The 13609-nt window shown below is 48.9% G+C and overlaps 5 protein-coding genes across 5 annotated transcripts; 1 reads left to right on the forward strand and 4 right to left on the reverse strand.

Annotated features, from left to right (window-relative positions):
* Positions 1-180: 180 nt before the first annotated feature.
* F9C07_1379838 (peptidase A4 family-domain-containing protein) lies at positions 181-1649 on the reverse strand. The gene is made up of 2 exons (XM_041290615.2): positions 725-1649; positions 181-653 (listed from the first exon to the last, which is right to left on the reverse strand). Exons 1-2 carry the CDS (start codon positions 1320-1322, stop codon positions 457-459), a joined length of 795 nt encoding a protein of 264 aa, XP_041144212.1. The 5' UTR covers positions 1323-1649; the 3' UTR covers positions 181-456.
* Positions 1650-3662: 2013 nt separating this feature from the next.
* Positions 3663-4774, reverse strand: F9C07_2104432 (NADP-dependent oxidoreductase domain-containing protein; the record flags this gene model as incomplete). Its single annotated transcript, XM_041290616.1, has 3 exons — positions 3663-3971; positions 4032-4110; positions 4179-4774. 3 exons carry the CDS (start codon positions 4772-4774, stop codon positions 3663-3665), a joined length of 984 nt encoding a protein of 327 aa, XP_041144213.1.
* Positions 4775-6556: 1782 nt separating this feature from the next.
* Positions 6557-8341, forward strand: F9C07_2281616 (argininosuccinate synthase). The gene is made up of 6 exons (XM_041290626.2): positions 6557-6704; positions 6777-6815; positions 6872-7027; positions 7085-7696; positions 7754-8102; positions 8158-8341. Exons 1-6 carry the CDS (start codon positions 6665-6667, stop codon positions 8213-8215), a joined length of 1254 nt encoding a protein of 417 aa, XP_041144214.1. The 5' UTR covers positions 6557-6664; the 3' UTR covers positions 8216-8341.
* On the reverse strand, positions 8342-9643 carry F9C07_2281617 (uncharacterized protein). The gene has a single exon (XM_041285195.2). It carries the CDS (start codon positions 9490-9492, stop codon positions 8764-8766), a length of 729 nt encoding a protein of 242 aa, XP_041144215.1. The 5' UTR covers positions 9493-9643; the 3' UTR covers positions 8342-8763.
* Positions 9644-10258: 615 nt separating this feature from the next.
* Positions 10259-13473, reverse strand: F9C07_1380137 (uncharacterized protein). Its single transcript, XM_041290618.2, has 3 exons — positions 13007-13473; positions 12264-12942; positions 10259-12194 (listed from the first exon to the last, which is right to left on the reverse strand). Exons 1-3 carry the CDS (start codon positions 13333-13335, stop codon positions 10356-10358), a joined length of 2847 nt encoding a protein of 948 aa, XP_041144216.1. The 5' UTR covers positions 13336-13473; the 3' UTR covers positions 10259-10355.
* Positions 13474-13609: the final 136 nt, after the last annotated feature.

The following is a 13609-nucleotide window of genomic DNA, read 5'->3' on the forward strand; positions in this document are numbered from 1 at the left end:
CAACAGAAATTACGAAAATAGACATGAATTTGAACCCATCTCCGCTGCCGGATATAGCCATGTACAAGTTCTTGGCTTTGGGGTAGAAAGAGGTGCAGAAACTGACATCTTTGTTATCACTAACCATTGAGAATATCAATTAGCCACCAGTACTATTGGTAACAAGGGGAACGAGACCGGTAATAGGAATCAGAGGGGAAAGATACGGAGGTACGCCTCTATAATTGTTCTCTTTGACTAAAGAGCAAGAGGTATAAAGCGAAGGATATAGAAAGTATCATGATTTTCGATTATCAGATATTCAACCAGTCCTTGATTCAGTAACTAACTCAAACTCAATAATATCCAGAGATAGTAGTTAGTCCTGCCTTCATGTCCCCATCACAGTATCACCCTTGCGTTTCCAGCTCTTGAACCAAGCGCCAACAAGCTCAATTTCCAAGTCATCCGAATAGCTTAAACGTAGGTAATGGTAACCTCGGAGTCGCTGTCAATGGTCACATCGGTCACAACCTTATTGTTCTGGGTGATTTCGATGATGGTAGCATCAGTCAGACCGACAGTCTGACCACCAGCAGCCTTTGCTTCGGCACCAGTGAAGGTAACGGTGCCAAAGTCAACCAGGTCAACCAAAGAGCCATTTTCCTCGTAATCTAATATATTACGTTAGCGGGTGACGCCGAGTTCATGGAATAGAATTGTATCCAGAGTACTTAATGCTTACCTTCGACGATCCACTCAGCATTGATACCGCCAAGGGGCGAGGAAGAACTGAGTTCTTTGGTGACCTTCTGGCCAGTGCTTTGGTTCTCGATGATGGCAATTCCACTGGTGGAGGAGTACGACTCGACGATGGCAACAATCACATCGCCCGCTGAGATGTCGATGCCGGTGAAGTCATAAGCATAGTCGGGCAGCCACTCGTACCAAGCATCGAAGGAGGCCTGGCCATTTGACACAGTAAAGTCGACACCGGTCTGGAGGATGGCCTCGCTGTAGGTGTCTCCATCAATACCCACCCACGCCGAAGCAGAAGAACTGCCGGATCCACCAGTAGGCTCAGGGACCGTGAAGGTACCGGTGACTGCGGTGTAGGTAGCAGAAGCAGAGGGAGGGTTCTCCAGGACAGCGCCGGACCAGTTGGAACTGTACTCAACATTCGTCTTGTTGGTCACGCCTGCTGGCTTCTGGACAGTCTGGAGGGGACGAGAACCCCGAGCACCAGCTGCACGAGCTTTGACACGAGCTGCGAGGCCGCGTTCAGGGGCAGCGAGGGCGCTGCCGGCAAGGATTGCAGTAGCAATAGCAGTAGTGAACTTCATCTTGATTAATCGCGGATTGTTGTTTGACTGTGGGTGTCCGAAGGAACTGTAGAGGCCAGAGAGCTGTGTTGATTGGGATGATGAAAAGTATTCAGGACGTCAATGGAGGTATTTATAGCTTTCGTGCTTCATATCCTGTCTTCATATCTTGACTGTGTCTAGATCACACCATGCAGTACCATTCTCTGTATAGATTGCAACATGCTAGCAATATCGATGTGCGACCTACCATTGTACAGAAAATTAGAACAGACCAGCGCAAGATGGCAAGTTGCATCGGATTCCGACGGCTGAATTTGAGACTTTAATTGACTTTCTCGGTAATGGAGTTTAGTATGAAGCTATGTTTCTTAGTTGCCATTAGCGGGCTCGGGATATTCGGCATGTCATGGGCAAACACTGTCCCCGGCGATATAACACACTTTTTTATTATTTCTCTCTTTTCTCCGGCATTTTCATAATGCTCGATAGCAAGGGAATCTGCAAGGAGTCTATTGTGTGCATTACAGAAGCTCGTCGCTGTATAATTGAACTACTATGCGCAGACTCAGGGGGATCATTGGGCATCCGCTTTGACCACAAGATAATTCTCCCGATTGCAGCCACTAGTGCAGGTCTGCACAATACATGCTAAAATAGTAAGTTAATGGCGCTTGTGATCTCATTTGCTACGTCCAATGTCACCACGCCTACAGCAAGGCTAGTGGCCGGAATGGCTGAGGAGAGATAAGAATGAATTATTGTTGCTTAAGCCTTCAGTCCGGTGGGGCAGGGGAACTTGGCACTCTCATTAGTAGTGCTTGTTTACACTGGTTATAACCAAGACCCGCACTAATGCATGATTCAGGGCCGTGCAAGAGTTTTCGGCAAAAGTATTGTGACGATGCTTACATTTGCTGCACGGAAATACCGGATGCCGAACAGATAGTAATCTTCATATCATCACCGATGGCTCGAATCACGACTTAGCCTGACCTCTCATCTTGCCATCCATGCCCCACTCCCTCCATATATTATTATCAGTTCATTAATTGACCCCTCCTTAGTATCGGTCCGACCCGACTAACAAATAATCCCCCTCTCTTGCGAACCAATAACCCTGGGTCTGATAGATTGTGGCATATCATGGTCTGTTGGTCTAGCCCTTCGTCCTTCCTTCTCTCGTTGCACGTACCTACTCGCTTAGATACTTTTCTGTCCTCTTTCCTGTGGCTTCTGATATCTTTTGAAAACTTCAGGTATGCTCGGATTGGTGGAGTAGCCGTCATTATTGCTCGTGGTCTCAATATAACTATTGCGAACGTTTAATTCGCGGCAATTCTTCGTCTTTCTCATACAAATCTCTCTTCTTTGGTTCAGACTAACTCCTTCGGCTCTTATCATCCCAGTCTAGTTTACCTCCTTCTTCCTAGCTCTAGACATCATCTATTGGTTATCGGCTCAGATTTAGGCAGCATCTATTGGAGCCTATTATGCAACTATAATCTGTCCTTCTATATTGATACTAAAGACACTATAATCTCTCCTGGCATAGCACGGTAGGATCGACCGTCGGTCCCCGTGAACACTATTTCTTTCCTTTTCTATCTCACTTCCCATGCTTTCTACCCGCAGCTTCCGGCGAGCGAGGGGAGTATGATTGAGTATAAACGGGGGATGGTGATTAAAATGACAGTATGGCGACAATGGCTGAGGGGAAAGGGACATACCGTCGCCTATCTCGTCAGAAAGAAATATACGGCTCTTCTCTGGTCGGTTGGTGTGATGATATTTAAAACTAACATGTCTAAAGGGCTTAGCTGCATCGGCATATAGATTCATTCGCGTAGGATTTAATAGGCATTTATATACATACCTACCATAAACCTACCGAGAGCATAATATACCTCAAAGTTTGTGCATATGGTTCTGTGTTGTCTGATCTCCCTTTTCGTATACCTCAATATGTCGATGGCGCGATACACTAATCACCTTTCCTTTAATTTCTTTTTCATATTTTCTTTTTCGGAGTATGGTTGTTCAAAGACTTTACCTATGCTAATAACAGCCTCTGACTTAATCTCCAATGATAGTTAAGTATCCTCATTGAGATCATTGTCGGTTATATTTATAGTGATACTCTTCCTCTACACTCTTATTATGAATAGGCTTGTGAAAGGTATGAAAATAGCAACAAGGACAACTATATTATCGCTTTGCCGGCAGTGCGGTTTACATATAGGGCAAGACCTCCTAGCCACAGCCACAACGTTGATTCGGAGGACCAACGCGTTGAATATATTCAACCCCGACGTACCGTGCATGTCATAATCGACACCCCTAGGAAGGGCGATACCATGATTAAACGTGGTATGCAGCTGCCTCGTCTCCTACAAGATCTCCCACATTACTGACCAACCTAGCCAGTTCTTCATTCAAGGGACCCGCGTCAACCGCATCCAAGTTTTGAACCAACTGTGACAGACTCGACGCGCCGATAAGCACAGCATCCCCATGTTCACGGCTCAGTGCCGAGTGGTAGATCGTCCATCGCAATGCCAGTGCATGTCCACTTACTCCAGCTGCTGCACCTGCATCAGCTACGGTCTGGGCTGCTGCAATTACTGCCGGTTTGTAATAAGCGTCATGATAGATCTTTCCTGATGCAGTCTAGACAACATCATACATATGTCAGTTGTAGCTACTAGTATGGCATTAAGGTAGACTTACACTGTCGTCCCATCGCGATCCAGCGAGTTGACTCGGGTCCTGCGAGAGCCTTCCTGTGAATAGGCCCACTGCAGCTGGACTATATTGCAAGACATGAAATTAGTGCTTCCATTAGGCACCCCCATTGATAGAGAAGGCAGCTCGTACCTATATGCATAGAAGCTAATCCCATGCCGTCTGAGTACAGGAAACAACTGCGTTTCTCCAGATCGGATGATAGGATTGTATCGGCCTTGATACACACTAGGCTTGACAAAGCCGTGCTTCTCACAAATCGACACGATCTCCTCCACCTCATCTGCGGTGTAGTTACTAATGCCAAAGCGGGCAAATTTTCCTTTGCGGTACTCGGCATCCATGGCTCGGCAAGTCTCTTCGAACGGAGTATGGCGGTCCGGTGCATGCAGGTACATGATGTCCACCTTATCCGTCTTCAATGCTTCGAGAGACTGGGCCACACTCTGCTGGATTCCTTCCGCAGTGTGAGTACCAGGTGCCCAAGAATTGACCTTAGTCGACAGGTTAGCCCAGGTAGGAACTCCTAACTCGCCAAGTAGTCTTTCTGCTGCGCCGGGAGAGCCCACGGGATATGCGCGAGCCGTGTCCACATCGGTCACATTTCTAGCTTGGAGGGTGACAATGATCGGGGCTGCTGTTTCCACATCTTGAATCTTGGCCAGTGGTGATCCGGTTCCAAAGGCTGCGGTGCCAAAAATGATATGGGGGCGCTCGTGTGAAGTCATTGGTAATGGAAGTTATGAGGGCTTAATCGAGACTGTGAGTCCAAGTTTATAGAACGCCGAGGACAAGACGAACCTAGCCATCACTTATGTATTATGCAAGTGACAGTGTCACGTTCCATCCTGTTGGCCGTCTCACCATCTGACTCGACTAGCGTCACTCTTTACATTCACCAATGGACAGGGTACCGTGGGTTATGTGCAGTACTTAACACAGTCATCTCACGTACGGATCGGGAGTTACCATCCCCCGGATCGGGCTCGGACGGGTCTCACTCTCCTATGGGAAGCTCCATTTGCCGAACACGAGGTCTATAGGAATTCTTTTTGCGGTTCGAATCTAAAGATGCTAGTAGAGAAAGGTTGAACGCAGCATTTGATCATGATTATATGCCCTGTAGCACTTATCAGCATCTCAGCTTCCTACATCGGTGTAGCCCCGTCTATTCGTAGAACTTCTCTGTACCTCACTCTCGAGGAGATTGCCTTTTTGTTGCTATTATCCTCACGTATCAGCACAAAACGGAACATCAATGCGCTAGCGGAGTAGACGTGCAAAAGGCTCGGTAGTTGATTTGGTATGTTAAGACTCGGGTGAATAGGACAACATCAATGATGTTTAACCAGTGCCAGAGTCATCCAAAGGTACCATTGAGATCAGGACTGGTAGTAAGCCAGTAAGCTGTCGATGACCTACTCCTTACATATAGCCCGCGATCCCGTTGCGAAAAGGTGCGATGATGCCGTTTCTCCCACAGATATGCCGGCTATCCTGACAAAGGGAAGGCATGGATGTTCCAACATATATTTTTCGTCGCATAATGACCCGATGTAAGCCTTGGCCCGCTATGCCAAGCTTACAGGGACTAGGATATGTTGCTACTTGGTGTCTGATATTGCTCAAGGAAGTCTGTAGGACTTGGATGTCCACGTCAGTCCATCGGAAAGTATCGGTCTAGACCATACCGAAGCTACATATCTCATATCCGGACATGGGGTAGTTGACCTAACTATCTCCTCGGACTACATTTCCGCACTCTCTCTGAAATTATTACCATAGGAGTGCACTCCGGCTCCAGGGATGAGCGTTCTTTTCACTCTCATGTCTCAGTCATTCCGATGTGGCAGGGAGATACAGCTTGTTGTTGAAACATAAGGGGTGGCATGCCCTTTGATCCGTACTGGTATTCATTGCCACACTTGTCGAGAACGTTGCCTTTGTTGCAGTTCTGTACACGATGAGGAAGATACTGGATGCTCTTGGCCCTTGTCTGAAACTGCCCGAGAATTCTTAAGCGGATATCTCCTGCAATAATAGCCCAAGTGCAGGTGTCGATTTTACATGCATTGTCACCATAAACCATGACAGCATGGTATCCTCCAAGTGGGGGTAGACCACTTGACAAGGAAGATTCTCCTAAGTGCATCAATAGTCTCGCTGCATATGCGAAACCTGCCAAAGCAAACAGGTTGAGGACTGCATATCCTCAGTAGTATACCACTAGTTTGATAGGTCACGGTCGATCTGTTATATAAGAGGAATACCCGAAAAGGCAATGCGGGGTATACACGTGACTCCCTGGTTCCGCCTTCTTTATCGGAAGCAGGCTATTGGCGGGCCAGCTCGCTTGCTGTTACATAATATCCGCTGCCAATCATGGGCCGGGTTAACCCCGATCCGGAGTAGCCCCTCCGATAACATATCGTTTGCCCCAGTCAGATGACTCAACCCCCGTGACTCAATGGATTGTCGCTTTTGTTGAATTAAATTTAATTGATCGTCGACCACAACTTCTTTTCTTTTACTCCCAATTCAAAGAGCAAAAAACTCCCCGATCCCTCACCTTCCACCACCTCTCTACCCTTCCCTTAACTACTCTTCCTTCATTCACAATGGCTACCGAGAAGCCCCGTGTCTGTCTTGCCTACTCTGGTATACTAATCCCTCAATGGTAAAACAATTGACCCGAAGATTATGTCGCTAACACCGACGGATTTTGAACAGGCGGTCTGGATACCAGCTGCATTCTTCGCTGGTTGATCGGTATAGCTCTCCAATTTCCTTCCGTTCGCCCAATGGCTGCTAACAATGAGCAACAGAGGAGGGCTACGAGGTTGTCTGCTTCCTCGGCAATGTCGGCCAGGAGGAAGACTGGGCCGCTGTTGAGGAGAAGGCCCTCAAGATCGGTGCCAAGAAGATGGTGATTGAGGATCTGCGCCGGGAGTTCGTCGAGGAGCTCTGCTTCCCTGCCATCCGTAAGCTGACCAGGATGCCTTGAGTAGGCATGAGCCGTGTAATGACGTGTGATACAGAGTGCAATGCCATCTATGAGGGTCGCTACCTCCTGGGAACCAGCTTGGCTCGTCCCGTTATCGCCCGCGCCCAGATGCGTGTCGCTCAGCGTGAAGGCTGCCAGTTTGTCAGCCACGGTGCTACCGGCAAGGGTAACGACCAGGTCCGTTTCGAACTGGCTTTCTATGCCATCCAGCCCTCCATCAAGATCATCGCCCCTTGGCGTGATCCCAAGTTCTTCAAGCGTTTCGCTGGCCGTAACGATCTCCTCGACTATGCCGCCCAGACCGGCATCCCTGTTACCTCCACTAAGGCCAAGCCCTGGTCCATGGACGCCAACTCCGCCCACTGCAGTTACGAGGCCGGTGTTCTGGAGGACCCCAACCACACCCCTCCCGCTGACATGTGGACCATGACCGCCGACCCTCTGAACGCCCCTAACGAGCCTGCCGACATCACCATCCAGTTCGAGCAGGGTATCCCCACTAAGCTCGTCACTCCCGAGAAGACATACACCGACTCCGTTGAGCTCTTCAACGCTCTCAACAAGCTCGGCTACACCCACGGTGTTGGCCGTATTGATATTGTCGAGAACCGCTTCATCGGTCTCAAGAGCCGTGGCTGCTATGACTGTACGCATTATCCCAGTTCACCCGTCACACACTATCCTGTAGCTAACCATGTTCTAGCCCCTGCTATGACCATCCTCCGCGCCGCCCATCTCGACCTCGAGGGTCTCGTCCTGGACGGCCAGGTCCGCTCTCTCCGTGATCAGTTCGTCACCCACAACTGGTCCATCCTCCTCTACAATGGCTACTACTTCAGCCCCGAGCGTGAGTTCATCGAGAACAGTCTGAAGTTCAGTCAGAAGCGCGTCAACGGTGAGGTCCGTGTGCGCCTCTACAAGGGTAGCCCTTATATCCTTGGTCGCTCCAGCAGCACCGAGAAGCTGTACGATGCCGAGGAGGCTTCCATGGACTCCCTCGAGGACTTCGAGCCTACCGACACCACCGGTTTCATTGCCATCAGCTCCATCCGGTATGTTGCTCCCCCTACTCCACCCACAGTTCTTCCACGCTAACCTCGACACTAGTCTCAAGAAGTACGGTCTGCAGAAGGCTGAGGAGGGCGAGAACCTCAGCCGGGCTTAGATTCCCCCTTCCACGCTTGGATATTCTTTGTTTCCTTTCAACTGAAAAGTGATGTCATGTGACGATTATCATGATAGTCAAAAATATTTAGGGCATGAAATTTAATATGTAACATTAAACGTCCGGGTTGAATTCTTTGTCGTTCTGGATCCTAAAACTGCCCAATTAAGCACTTTTCTCGTATAGCCGGAAGGTTATCATACCTACCAGCCACCCAAGGCTCTGTTCAACAAGATGGGGCGTTCAAATACCGATACCGGACCTGGATGTGAAAAGCTCTAGTAAGTGGAGACGACCCACCGATCACTTGGCAAGTTAGCATCCACTCCCATTTGCTTCCTAATCTGGCCAATTGATGATGCACCGGCTGGCGACAATACCATGACGTCGCGCCCATATATATATGAGAATCCCACTCCACCTCAAATTCAGTGACCAAAATAGTCACACACACCAACGCAACGGAAGATCAATCGCACAAGCTCACCAGCACAGACTGGAAGCACCACCCAGCCCAATCACAGTAACACAGAAACAATGACCGGCCATCACCCATCCGGCCTCTCCAACATATCCAACCGCATATCCTGCAAAAAAGCACACATAATAGACTTCATGCCCGCATAAGACCGCTGAAACTCCTCACTCTGAATCCCATAACTCTGCTCCTGCAACTCCCACCGCACATCAGGCACATCCCGAACATTCTCCCTCAGCGGAAGCAGGTTCCAATTCAACAACTCCACCAATTCACTCGGCGTCTTACTCAGACTCAACAAGAGCGGAATATTCACCCCGATATCAATCTGCAGCCGACTCAGCTTCCGATACCCCTTATCGGACAACGCAACCGCCAGCGTTGTCAACCGATCCTGGAACCCCAGTAGATGCTCCAACGTCGACTGACTATGAATATGCCTTGGCGTACCCTGAATCGACAAACACAGTCGCACGGACTGCACCCACTGAATTGTCGACGGCAACGGCACATACGGCGGAATAACCTTCCCACAGAACAAAATGTACTTCGTATCCAGCACAATCTCGTAAGACGTCGACCCGTACCATTCCTGAATCACCTCGGCGTAGATCTGGTGGTTTGCGCGCAGGATCGCGGGACAGCAGCGCGAGCCATCATGTCGCAGGTGAATCGTCTTCGAGCGATCGCGGAGCAGCGAGAAATTGCGGATCGGGAGGTCCGGGATGAGGTACTGGTAGATGGATAGGCGGACTTCCGGGGGGAATTGGAGGAATGGGAGCGTTGTGTCCGAAGCCATGGAATGGCGGGTCTTTGGCTTCCCGAGACCGTTTGATGGGGAGGGAGTTCAGGAGGGGCGGGAGGTGTGGGCGTACATTTGGGTTGAGGTGGTGATGGTGTTCATGGATTGGATTTTGCGATGGTTGCGTTTGCTGATGAGATGACGGACACCTGACCGGTCGCTTTGGGTATATCTTTCCGTGAGCGGATGTCGGGGGTGTTGTTTGGTTTGTTTGGTTTGCTGGGGGTTTCCGGGGGTCCATTGACCAATCATGATTCTATGGTTGTTTGTATGACTCGTGATGTGAACCCTAGGTGCAGTAGAGTGATGTTCTCTACGTGAAGTACTAGGATTCGCTGAATTGTCTGGGTCAAGACCTACACTACCTTAACTAATGTATCCTGTATGAAGAGCTTGATTGAAATTGATGAATTGAAGTCAAAATTTCTTTCCGACCTATGACATCATAACACTCATGGACCATTATATATTTCTCGTAATAGATCAGACCTGGTATTCCCGTATACACCCTTACTCCTTGATACAAGCAACCCGCTTTTCCTCACAGCAGAATCTAACCATCTTCCCCAGATATAGAAATAGAAAGAAAAAAGATACACCTAGGGAAACGAGAAAGAGGCGGATAAGTCGAAGAAGAAGAAATGCAATGATAAGAACTGAGAAATAATGAAACAGATAGAGAGAAAAGACAGAAACAGGGACAGGAACAGGAACGAAAGGGTTATCTCGGTAACTAATCAGGAAAAGAAGCAAAAAGAAAAAGAACAAAACTAACGCAAAGTGGACATAGGAAGAGGGCAACATGAGAAAGGAAAGACAACAAACACAGAGTGAGAGACCGAGATAGGAAAACACATATCTCATTTAAAAATTCCAAGGGTGGAGAAGCGGCGAATGAGACTGATTTGAGTCCTAGTGGATTTATTGGATGAATCAGAGCTCCCACGACTTTCTCGACGTCCTTGTAGCTGCGCATTTTTGAGCACCTTGGTCATATCAGAAGATAAGTTGCGAGGCTTGGGGCGGTCGCCATACTTTGCTCCCTGGCTTAGGAGTATGGCTGCCAATTGTGAGTGACCTTGCTCTACAGCACGTGACAGAGGTGTGAAACGGTGTATATCCGCCATATTGATGTCTGCGGACCCTTGTAAAAGTCTCCCGAACTTATCCCACCAAGACTCTGTGCCATCATACCGTACAATCAATGAGAGCAGAGGAGTTTCATCGGTGCGGGAACGGCGGATATTAAAGGAAACCTTTCCATTGAGAAGTTGGATTATGTTCGCCCCATTATCACTGTAAATAGCATAGTGCAAGCATGTGTAGCCATCCTCGCAATGGCTTGAGCAGTCCGCTCCACGGTCTAGAAGAAGTCGGACGGTTGAGACATGGCCGTGCCTGCATGCTGGCATGAGTGGAGTACCACCCCTTCTGGACGGGGCGTCAATGTTCGCACCGGCATTGAGGAGCATCTCAACGATGTGACGCTTACCCGCAGCGGCGGCTATTTTGAGAGGCGTGTCTCCTTTGGAATCTGGGGTCTCAAGGTCGAGGCCCGGGTGGCGAGCCAAGAGCACCTCGAGGGCTGTTGCGTAGTCCAACCGAATAAGATATATGAGTAGCCTATCATTACCGTCCCAAATCCCCTCAATATTGACATCCCCATTCCACAGGTTAATGACTTCCGACAGAAGTCGTTCATTTCCTGGCTGGATGTCCCTGCTGTTGACCCTTATGTTGTCTGACCCGCTGCCGACTGACGCCGACCCACCCACACTGGTGTTTATACTGGGTGGGCGAAGAACAGTTGGTTGAGCAATTTCAACCAAGTTATGCAATTCCTCTTGAACATTCCTAGCGCTCGGTCTGTCATCGTGGCTGATGGCAAGCATAGAAACAATCAAAGACTGACATCTTGTCAGAAACTCCTGGTTGTAATTATAACGACCGCTGGTTAACCCAGAAAGCCATGACTGGACGTGGGGATTCAGCACAGGAGGCGAGCCACGGTGGAAATAGTCATTCTCATAAGGGGATGCTCCATCCCCATCGGTACCCCTTAGTTGGTCAAGATGCATCATTCCATCTGCCCCTTCTAAGCCGAGAGCGAGGATTCGAGTCAAAATACACCCTAAGGACCAGATGTCACTCTTAAGACCATGCCCTGCACCATCTGGTGATTGATATGGACCAGGAGGCGGTGATAACCTCTGTCGCTGGGTGAATGAATCCACAAATTCCGTAACAGTCGTGCCGGTTCTCTCAGGTCTAGACATAATCGAGATTCCAAAATCAGAGATCTTCCACTTTCCCACTTTTGGAAAGTCCAGGGCGTCTCCATGAAACACAAGTATATTTCCTGGCTTAAGGTCCATGTGACAGCAGCTAAGGCCTGGTGGATTGCTGTCCAATCCTTGATGTAAGAAGGCCAGAGCCCCAGCGAGATGCGCGGCCTCTTGCATCAGGTCACGTAATGTGAAGTCTGGGCACCTTTGATGCCCCTCGCGAAGGAAGACATCTAGATCCATGTCTGCCAAGGGAGAAAGAATATTGAACGAATTGCCGATTGTCACGGTGGCTAAGAAAGGGACGATGCGATCATGCTTGGAGAGACTTGAGCGAAGTACATCGAGGTTGTTGGTTTCTGAGTGGAAGTCACCCCTACCTTCAAACTGTTTCAAAGCTACCGCGATATCTTTCTAGAGTCAGATGTCTTGGTTAGGTACAAAGCTTGATAATATGATATAAGTGGACCTGATGGGACTTACGCTGTAAGGCGCTCCCGGCAGGTGGTGTTCGGATTGGGATCGAAAATGTCCACTTCCGATGATCTCCTTGGTGACCCTGCCATATGCACCGTTCCCAATGCTTGTCGATATGTTGTTCACAAAGGGGAGCTTCCACTCTTTCGAAAATGTCAGACTTTTACCCTCCTCAATGTCAATCGGACAGAAAGTATATTGGCTCGCTTGGAACTTTTCAGCCCACGGGGACCCCAAGAATGAATCATCCTCCAGAATCGCCAGTGTATACGTTGGGATCATTCGATCTGAGCGGTCCCATTTGCCATGTTCGTCGCGATGTTTGAGAAAAATGTCTCCAAACCTCCCCCAATCCTGCCAGCCGATATCCACTAGTATAGATAGTGTCTGCAGCCACTCTTCCCGAATGTTATGTATCCAGGTATTATCGAACCCGGGCCTTACGAGGTCTATGAATCTCTCTAGGCGAGATTCACTCCAAATAAGTGCTAAGCTATGCCGCGTTACGACCTTTTCCGATGGCCTGTCTCTTCGGTGGGTTTCAGTTTGTAACGCAAGGGAGAGCTCTCTGAGCATCAACTCTCGCTGTATAGATGGTCGTCTTTCCGGAGGACTTTCGATGAATAGAGGATCATGAGGATATAGATGACTTTCACCTATAATATTCTCTGCTCTATGTATTGTACTAAAAGGTCAGTCAGTCAGTATACATCACACCCAGATAAAGTCCCAACGCTTCTTATACTGACTTGGTAGGGCCGGGGTAGACGTCATAATAGGGGCGATCATTATGAAAGTATGTCTGACGCGGAGATATCTCATTCATCTCCAGTTCTGGACTTTGGCGTAGGTTAGGAATGGTCCGAGGTGTTGTATGCTCTGTCGGGGTAAGTCTTCTGGTAAATCGTCTGTGCGCTTCAGAGCTGGGCCGATGTGAAGAGTCATTGCTGTGATAGCCAGAGGAAGAACTGAGGGCGTGGTGAAGGGCAATTAAGCCATTTGCCGTCAGAGCGGCATCGATCTCTTCATTGGACATTTCGACATTGAAAGCAATGCGAAAATCATCGTAACGACTCATGTTGGGCGTGAGATCGCGGGCTGTAGCGTCGAGGTCGCGAGCGACGCTCAAACGGACGGCTGGGCTTCAGTCCAAATGAGTCGCTGCGGGCGTTTAAAGCTAACAAGGTACATTTACAGTAAATTAAAATTCAGAAAGCCAGTAGTAGACTCCAGATGAATACGTACAATGCGAGTATGTGCAGTACATATGCGTTGGCAGAAGGGTTACCGGTGCCTGCATGGAGGAAAGATGAGTAACGGAGGTGAGAGTGGAAAGGATTACGAAGAAAGCA

Source organism: Aspergillus flavus, chromosome 3 (assembly GCF_009017415.1).
Source record: "Aspergillus flavus chromosome 3, complete sequence".
NCBI lineage: Eukaryota > Fungi > Ascomycota > Eurotiomycetes > Eurotiales > Aspergillaceae > Aspergillus > Aspergillus flavus.